The sequence below is a fragment of the Alligator sinensis genome, unplaced genomic scaffold (assembly GCF_000455745.1).
Source record: "Alligator sinensis unplaced genomic scaffold, ASM45574v1 scaffold386_1, whole genome shotgun sequence".
Taxonomy (NCBI): Eukaryota; Metazoa; Chordata; order Crocodylia; family Alligatoridae; genus Alligator; species Alligator sinensis.
Window position 1 is genome coordinate 1,211,450 of NW_005841996.1, and position 9,794 is coordinate 1,221,243.

The following is a 9,794-nucleotide window of genomic DNA, read 5'->3' on the forward strand; positions in this document are numbered from 1 at the left end:
GGAAAGGGGAGACAGGGGGATCTCCCAGGCCTGGTGCTCAGCTAGGGTCCAGGCATAGAGGAATATTGAGGCCACTACCAAGCGTGTTGACAAGGTGATGCAGACCATGAACATAAATCAGTGAAGAACCTCCTTATGGAGAAGGAAATAGGAACCCTCCATAGTCACACTCAACAGGCAGGAAGAGAGCCTCCAAGCCAAGGTTTGTTTTTTGGGTTTTTTTGGCTCTCATGTCTAGGCCTAACTGTCTTTCTTCACAGCTTAATGGACCACTGACCCTGAGGTACCTGCACCCACTCCAAGACCAGGTCTACACACCACCATTACCTGTTCAATAACCCCCACGCTCAGGCCACAGCCCCAAGACCACCCCCTTTCCCCAGGCTTCAACCTTTGTGCCACAGACCCCTGGCTGTCCTCCCCCTGCCTACTAGTCAAAGCCTCCACTCTCCCATGTCCAAACTATCCCCCCACTATCTTGGCCATACTATGAGGAGGCAGTTTCACATCGTGCTTCTCTTTCAGATCACCCTACCAACCACCCTCAGAGGCCCACCACACTGTGTGGCAACAGACCTGCTTCTTCAGTGCATGAGGGCGCTCCAAAATAATATATTTCCTGGAGGAGGTGGGGATGAAAAAAATCAGGAGCAGCATCTCTTGATTTCACAGGATTTTGGGTATTTTACATGAGGTAGAGAAGTATAAGCTCTAGACCTTTCAACCCCTCTATGCAGTAGAATAGCACAGTTCCCAACACTTAACCTAGAGGAATCACTCCCCTTCCTTAGGGACTTGGTAAACCTGCAGATGGGTTGGGGTGGGCCATTGTGGGTCACTTCTCTATGTTGCATGACCTTCACATCCTCACTCATTTGCAGAACACTCTGCTTTCTCTAAGGGAACCTCACACACCATTTGAATGTTTAAACTATGTAATAAGACAAAGTTTGTTTGGTTTTAAAACAAGCAAAACAGTGATCTCTTGCGTTTTTTTGGACTCTACAAGAGGCCTTCTTTCTGCATGCAGCCCTCATGGCTGTGGTGCTCAAACTCCTTTTCTAGACTTTTGTATCACCTGGATGGATCGTCCCAGTGGAAAATACACAGTGCTGTTTATGTGAGATTTTAAGTTTTCATTAAATCTGAAGTTATGCAAGAGCTTTCAGTTGGCGTTGTTTACTGGTAAGGATGCCAAAAGACAAATCTAGTGAAAGTGTATTATTACAGCCATGGACTGCAATGCAGCTGATGCTGAATTAGAAGTCAACAGTAAATTATTTTTTGTCAATAATATGGGAAGTAGGTTCCACATTAGAGAAAGTTCTGGATTCAGCAATATGCAAAGACTAGCAATCATTTAGCTACTAAGAAAAGGAAAGGTAAAAGCCTACATGCTATCCTTAGACAAAGGCCTAGTTTTGCAAAACAATTTTGCTGCTGAGCTCCATAGAGCTATGTCCAGCAACAGTCTTTAGAATAGACTAAATAATCCTTTTTTGTGGTTTCTTGGGAAAATACCAATTAAATCTGTATGTTCCAAATGAACTGACTGTAAGGAAAAAAAAACTATTTTCACACAGCTTTTTCACAATTCTACATAGGAGAAGATTTATAACGATAGTGGGAAAGTCATAACTGGATTGCTGTAGATGAGACTGCAGATGACTGGCCATTCTGTTGCCAATTTGATAGTTGGGGAACTCACTACGGAACCCAGCAAATCTCACCTTTTGACTTAGAGTCTTGGAAAGGACAAATCACTAAACAGTGGAACATGTTAAGTATGTTCCGATGTTTACTATGGCCTAATTCTACTGCCAGAAAAGATGACAAATTTAATTTACTTTCAGATACTGTTGCCTATATGCTGAAAGCAGAAACAACACTAAGTGTGCATATAAATGCAATGTCTAATCAGGGGCACCAGACTAGTGTTCCTTAAGACCCTGGCATCATGCACCATACCCAACTGCTTGGTGGTCAGTGGTGAACAAATTCCAGTGGTTGACAATGCCTACAGAAGAGTGAAGTAGCCATGCGGTTGACATATTTCCAGCTTTGATGTGCAGGGTACAGGATGGGAATGGGAATGCAAGTGCCATCAGATGCTCCAGTGCAGTCTGGAAAACCCATCTAGGCAAATCTAGCTATAACTTCCTGTGAACTGAAGTGGAGGAAGCCCAGTACCAAGACCTTCTGAATGGTGCAGTACACTTCCTGAATATTCAATCCAGCCAGGGACTCCCCCCTGCCAAATGGTTGGGGGTGGACCAGTGACAGTCAGGGGTGGCCAGCTTGTAGATGGCAAGTGACATTCATTGTTCTACACTTAAAAGTTGGTTGGTAGCTTTCCTCTGGGAGTTTCCATGCATATCGTGAGAAAGGTGGCTGCCCTGCTCATCCTGAAGTTCTGTCGCCACTGTGCATCATCCCAGAACTAATTTCTGCTCACGTCTGGTTCAAAAATGTTGGTGTATCGTCTGGTGGTTCCAAAGAAAGCCATCCTCTGTGGTATCCCTTATTACTATTCCCTTTGGCATGCAGCTCCTGGTATCTCCTCGAGTTGTACTTTGAAGGACCATCACACAGTCCCTTCTATGGGAAGTGTTTGCTCAGGACCTCTACAGCCTTGTCTGATCTCCAAGTGCATCCCCCTGAAATTAGCCCAGGCATGGCTTCTACAGCAGGAGCTGGATCCCTGGACTTCCAGTTACCAACTATTCCTGGTTGTTCTCTGGCCTTAACTCAAGTAGTCAGCATCTAGTTCAACTCCTGAGGGAGGAATTTTACTTCTTACTGGGGAGAACAAGCACAATTTGAAGTCCCAAATAGCAAGAGACAGCTCTTCCTGAATAAAAGGCATTTGTTTAGGCAAATATACCCAAGCCAGAGGTCTTCTACCTCCTCCAAAGGGTTAAGCAATCCCTCTGTCCCCAAGCCAGCCCACATAACCATGAATACTGCAAAGCATTTCCTTTTCCAGTCTACCCAACTCTTGAGTTCCAGAAAATCTGCTCTACTCAATCCTTTAGACTGCCGTCTAGAAGCAGACATTGGCTCTATCCATTATCATGTTGATCTCGTATAGCTTTCCTGAGGCTTCCTGGATGTCACCAGCAATCAACAAAGTTGTTCAAATCTCTATTCAAGCTTGAGGTTGATCTTGAGGTCCCACACACAGGCAGCTCTCTTAACAGCAGGGACATATTAATGAGTTTTTCTTCAGGTAGAAGCTAGTTGGATAAACTGAGGCACAAGACATTATAACAACATGAACACATTTAAAACAGAAATATTACAATAAAACCCATAGTCTTTCACAGGGACCATGGTAGCTCCAACCGCCATGCTGCAAAAGGTAAGTTAGTAGACAAACAGAGATGACATTTAGAAAGGCCAAGTAAGACAGGAGCAGGAGAGTAGAACCAGAACTTCTTGTGAGGGCCTGGAAAGCAATGGGTCCATTCTGTGCTTCTACAGGACAGGCAATGCAGGTGAACCTGCCCGGCTCTACAAAGGCAAGAAGTCCCAAGCAGAAGCCTGAAGGTGAAATAGCCATAAGGTTGCACTGCATTCATCCATCTTCAGAATCCTACAGCAATCTTGGCTTAAAAGCCAAGGAACGTGCTGTGATTCATGTTCACTAGATTCCTTGCTTCATCACATTTTGAAGTGCTTCAGCTGAGAGGCACCTGTATGTTTGCACAGCACTCAAGCACTTCACGTGCTCATTAGTCCATAGCCTCAGATATGAGTCTACATTTTAAGTTTTGACATTTTAATGGGATTTTGACAAAACAGAAATCCCAAGGTACCATTAAAACGGAACCTTGTAACACAATGGATCCATACTTAACATTACTGTTGCATAGGTATAAAGTACTATATTTCTTCAAATTTAAAATAAAATATTTCTTCTAAAAGTGATCTGCACCTTGAAATTCAAATAATACAAAAATACTAAAATACTTCTATGCATTACAGAGGGCTGTATATTTGTACGTGTGCCTTTATTTGATATTTTATTTTTTTCTTAAATGGAACATCACTGACTTTGAGCGCATCTTAAATTTAAGTGCCCCTCATATTGGAAAGAACACAACATATGCAAGATTGGTGCCTTAGATTACCAAGATTTCAGGGCAGGTCCTTATCTTGGTGCTTTGTATGCTGCAGAACACATTATCATTTGTTTATCTGTCTGACACACAGCCTAGCTAACCGCACTTGGTCCATCAATATTCCAAGCAGGAGCAGGCCTGATCAAACCTGCTAAGGGCTAAGCTTAGAAAGAACCTGCCAGTTATGTGACTAAAAGCAGTGATCATGTGGTAACAGTCATCTCTGAAAAATATCATTTGTAATCTGAAATATTTGAGCACATTTCATATTAGTATTACATTTTTAATACACATTTAATTACATACCTGAAATAAATAACCTTGAAAATAAAAGATACAAGGAGATAAACTTTTTGCTAAACAGTTAAAATAACCTTAAGATTTAAAAATACTTATTTCAAACTGTAAACATAGATCCTCTCCCATCAGCATTCCCCCCAACTCTTTGCTTCTGGTGTGCTGAAACGTGTTACTCACCTTGTTATCAGCACCGGAAACACCTCCATTTAGGCTCACTGGACACCACAAAAGAGATTTTTCATTGCTCATTTGTTGACGGCTATCCTTTCTACCTTCCATAAACTTTAACAACTGAAGTATACTGATATAACTATCTCTTCTTTCTCTTTCCAAGATAGCACTGGAGGCTTATTATAGGTTTTTTTCACAAAAAGCTGAAAGTCACCAAAATATATTTAGGCATTTGCCCAATAATAACCATACTTCATATACTAGGGAGATGGACACTGATGCAAAATGTATATATTATCTTATATTTTTTGCTAGAACTACTATAAATGGAGTAAATATATGCAAACATTAACAGGAAAAGATGACAGAAAAAGAAGAAAGAACAAAAAATGCAAGACAAAGTTAACTACAGTACAGATTAGTTTCAGAAACAAGAAAACACTAAATACCTTGTTTCTGGACGTTATAATTTGCTTAATAACTATTCTGTCTGCCAATACCAGCACCTTTGTCACTGAAGAAAGCAGCAGTCTCGCAGCTTTTACTACTTGCGTTTTGTCCGTAAAAATTGTTATCTGGCCATCAGATTCTGGATGATCCAAGTTAGCTACATCTGTAAGATGTGCAATTGTTTCACCTACCAAAAAAAAAAGTTTTATACTTTTAAAACAGAAATATATTGGGAACATTAAATACTCATAAATATAAAGGGATAAAACAGCACTCTGTTGGCTGACCTCGAGTTCCCTTTTGATTCACACTGAGCTTACATTTCAGTTTACAGCTGCCCAATTTTCTCTTCCCTCCCCTCAAGTCATGACCAATACTCTTTTCCTTGCATGAAGAACCCATAGGTTCCAGTTTTTCAAAGCAAACTTAAAAGACTTACCAGCTTCCCCAGTTTAAGCAGCAAAAAACACATTAATGCAAGTTTTAGAACAGTGGTCACCAACCAGTGGATCTTGATCTACCAGTAGATCTCGGAGCCTCTTGGAGTTGATCTGAGGCCGGGCTGGGAGGCCGAGTGCCTGGGTGCATGTATGCACACGCCCCACCCCCAGGCCAGCAGGTCAGTCCGTGGGGGAGGGAAGGGGCGGGGGCCAGATCGAGGCCCCCCACAGTGAGGGAGAAAGCGGGGCTAGGGCTAGGGCCTTGATCTGCCCCACAACTTCCCCCAGAGACTTACCTGCTGGGGAGGCATGCCCCCAATAATTTTTTCTCTTTCTGCCTACATTTGCCCCCCACCCTCCCTCCCCACAGACTTACCTGCTGGGGGGGATGGTGGGGGAGTGGTGGTACACGGTAGATCTTGGGTTTCTTTTAAATGATAAATGTGATTGCCTACTTAAAAGTGTTGGAGACCACTGTTTTAGAACAACAAGAGAGTACAACCATCCATAGTTTCACCTGTAGTTTTTGACAGCTTTGGATTTAATTCACATAAACCAAGTCATACATAGGTTTCATTTTGCTTTAAAATCTTCCAGTGTGAAAAGCAAACAGGTCCCAATCAAAAATTTTAATATTCAATAAAAATGTTGAGATCATCACAGAAGCACTGTAGTGAGATGGTTAACTGTTTTAGAAAAAATGTTTAACAGTACAGGGTAAAGGATACAAAGGAACAGAGAGAATTTATGGTGAAATATTCCTACTAAGTATATGCTAAAAATAACGTGCAACACTTCACAGATACAGAATATGAATATGTACTTACAGCAACTTTTCCCAAAAACTAAGAGATTATTGTTTAAATAATAAAAGAATGTAACACCATTACATCAATGTGCATTTTAACAAGAATACTACTATGAACTCTAAACTATCTTGATGCTAAAATAAAAGGTCAGCTAGAACATGATTAAAACTATTTGGATCAAATACTTATTTTCTGAGAAAAAGGCTTGAACGTGCTTTAAATAATTGTTTAGTGTACTATTCACTCCCTTAATGATTTCAGATGAGTAGCTGTCAACCCTTCAGCTTAGCTACAGAAGTGTGACTCAAAAGGGCCCATGTAACCATAAAATGAATATCTAAGCTTGTCAGCAAAGTAAAGGAAAGCAATAAACATGGAGTTACCCCAGTAGCGAGATCTAATCTGAGCAAGAGTCTAGGTTAAATAAGATAAATAACGCAAACCATAGTACTGTATACCATAGTTTTAGCACATGGATGTCAGTTAGTGATTGATGTAACCAGATGCATCAGATGTGTTTGTGCCGTAAAAGGTATACCTTCTTTTAAGTTTCTTAGGTATGTTGTAAAAATAAAATCAGCCTCGTCCCAGGAAGCCACCAAGTAAGGGAGCAAGAAGAGATGGTGGTAAGTGATATTCTAAGACAGCGAAGGAAGTAGATGAAAGATTCTTCCTTCTAAAAATTGAGACGTAAATCCCAAGAAAATGGACAACTTTCAGGGCTGCAGAAAAATTTGTTCAGGCTGGTTCCCAGAATCTCAGTAAGAAAGAAACGTAAATGAAAGCAAAATGGCAAATGTTTGCTAAAGTAAACCATGTATAAAAGTGAGATATGTACTGGAGGAAATATTGGCAAACTCAGGGCACAGACAGATATAACAGCTTTATTGATACAAATGTAAGTAATATGAACTGTTAGGATAACTATATCTGTTACATCTGCTGCAACTTTAGACCTGTTTCATTAAGGCTAAAGCTGCAAGTGGCAGCTCCCCAACCCCTTTTAAAGCTGTTAAAAAGTATATTTGTTCCTAGCCTCAGTGAATGCAAAACAACCCACTGCCAAGCCTGCATGCCATCCTCCTCTACCCTCCTAATATCCCCAGGCAGTTTAAGCAAGAGTCTATATTGCCCTGTTGCAGGTAGCTGAAGATAGACACTGGGATAACCAAGTATTCTTGTGCTGTGGGGTATAAACAGGAACAGATCCAGGGAGTGACCTGGTGCACTTGCACCCCCCCCCCAACCCCTTTGACTCCTGCTCCACTCAAAGTTTAAAACCAACTGCCTGGCAGTAGTAACAACATTTTTAGTCAGGCAGTGCTAAAGGAGTCAACTTCATGGCTCATTATAACCCACCTGCTCCCTTCTAAACTCTTCATTCCACAGGTGTTAACGCCCTCTCCTTCGTGGTTTTGATATTCCACCAATCAAGCTATCCTTTGTTCTGCAATTCTGCTGTCTGTCTGTTTGCTGCTCCTGGTAATGAAGCTCCTATTTCACAGCCCTGCAGATTGTTTTTAAACACATTCCAATGAAGTTTTATTTGTTTTTGCCCCAATCTTGAATTGAATAATACAGCCCTAGGGCCCTGAATATTAGTAAAGCTTCTAGTTTACTTTTAACTGGAGAAAAATGTGTTGCTTTATATGTGATGAGACACATCATCTGCACCGCCTTTTTCAAAATTCTACCTCTGCCCATGGGTGTAAACAGCACACATCTGGGGGCTGCAGGACCAGTCTGTTGCCTCTTGTATGAGTAGCCAACCTACCAGGACACATGTAGATCAGGTAATATACCCCTGTACTTTAAGGAAAAAAGACTAATTCAGCAAACAAACAAACAAACAAACAAACAAGAAACAATAAATAACTTCAAGACCAATCTCAAATTAATCATTTCCATATCATCCAACCCCTACATACTTGTAAGTCTCACTTAGTAATTCTCAACAAGGGTGATGTGGCACCCTGGGGTGTCTTCAGATCCTTTCAAGGGTGCCACAGTTTGCTATGCAATGTTAGCATGGTTAGGTGTGCAAACATGATTCAAAAGATGAATCCAGAAATTTCAAAAAAGGAATCTATAGTTTTAAAAATGTTCTGATCAGTTGTGGGCTTTTTTAGTTCCTTGTAAAAAAATAAATTCTCTATTATTTTTCTGTAGTAAAAAAAAAAAAATAAGTGAAACAAAGAGTTGGCATTTTCCAAAGGATGCCTCAAGTCTAGTGACGAGCGTTTTGAGCCTGAAAAGGTTGAGAACCACTGATCTAATCAAATGCATTAGAAAAAAATAATTATATTTGAACCCTGTGCTCTCAAGCTTTACGCATGGAACAGACTAACAACTCCCCTTTTCCTCAGGAGTGTTTTTGTTTGGTTGTTTGGGTTCATCTCCAGCAGCACTGAGGTATCATACAGTGCTATAAGTGACTACATGTTGCACAGACCACCCTTTTAAAATACATGATTTAGTGCAGGGCTAGGCAAAAAACACCCCTCACGGGTCAGATGCTGCCCATGGAGGGACTTCATCTGGCCTGCAGCAGGTCCTTTGTTTCTGCCTGGCCCAGGCACCATCTGACCCATGGCATATCCCGCTGCCCCCTGGGCACACAGTGGGGCTGAGGCAGCTCTGCAGCTGGACTGACTTTCTAGGCAGCCTAGGCAGTGGTAGCTCCTTCTGGCTGCCACTGCCACTAGCCCCAGCCCCACAGTACTGCCAGGGATCTGCATGCAGGGCCCTGACCCTGGCCCACCCCATGCCCATTCTGGACTCAGCCCAGTGGAGTAGACTAGCTCTGGACCAGCTGGCACCCATGTGCACAGCCCTAACCCAGCCTGCCCCAGACTCACCCGCCCACGCTGAGCATTGCAATTGGGCAGAAGCTGCTGCTTGGTACAGGGAAAAGGAGCCCCACCCCCTTGCTGCTGCTGGGCCCTTCTTACTGCAACTGCCTGAAACCTGTGCCCAGGCTGCCCTGCAGCTCCTGCATACTGCCACTGCTGCCTCGCTGGTGGCCCATAGGTGGTGGCAATGGTGATGGAGAGGAGCCACAGGGTAGCCCAGGTGTGGGCTCCAGGTGGCTGCAGCAAGAAGGGCCTGGCAGTGGTGAGGGGAAGTGGCTGTTTTCCATCTCCCCTCGCCATGCTGAGCAGCAGCTTCTGCCCAGCTGCCGCTTAACATGGGTGGGCGTTCTGGAGCAGGCACAGGACGAGCTGAAGTCAGAGCTGTCCACATGGGTACCAGCTGGTCTGCTCCAGAAACGGTGAGTCTGGAGCAGGTGTGGGGCAGGCCAGAATCAGGGCTGGGGTATGTACTGTTGGTGATGGCCGGGAGGAGCCACAGGGCATGTGGCCTATGGGCTGTTATGGGGGTAGGGAGTAGGTGCTGACCAGAACTGGCAGTTCCCCAGAAATGCCTGAGACTTGTGGGCCCAAATAATTGCCTGCTCCCAATTTAATGGCTTAGATCATCTCTGCACTATTTTTTTTTTT

At 42.9% G+C, this 9,794-nt stretch overlaps 1 protein-coding gene across 1 annotated transcript in view; it reads right to left on the reverse strand.

The window, feature by feature from the left end:
• The window catches only part of CTNNAL1 (catenin alpha like 1), a 124,120-nt gene that overhangs the window by 67,901 nt on the left and 46,425 nt on the right, over positions 1 to 9,794 (reverse strand). The window contains exon 3 of the mRNA XM_025201482.1: positions 5,045 to 5,232. Coding sequence (XP_025057267.1) covers positions 5,045 to 5,232 — 188 coding nt within the window. The remainder of the gene's footprint in view (positions 1 to 5,044; positions 5,233 to 9,794) is intronic.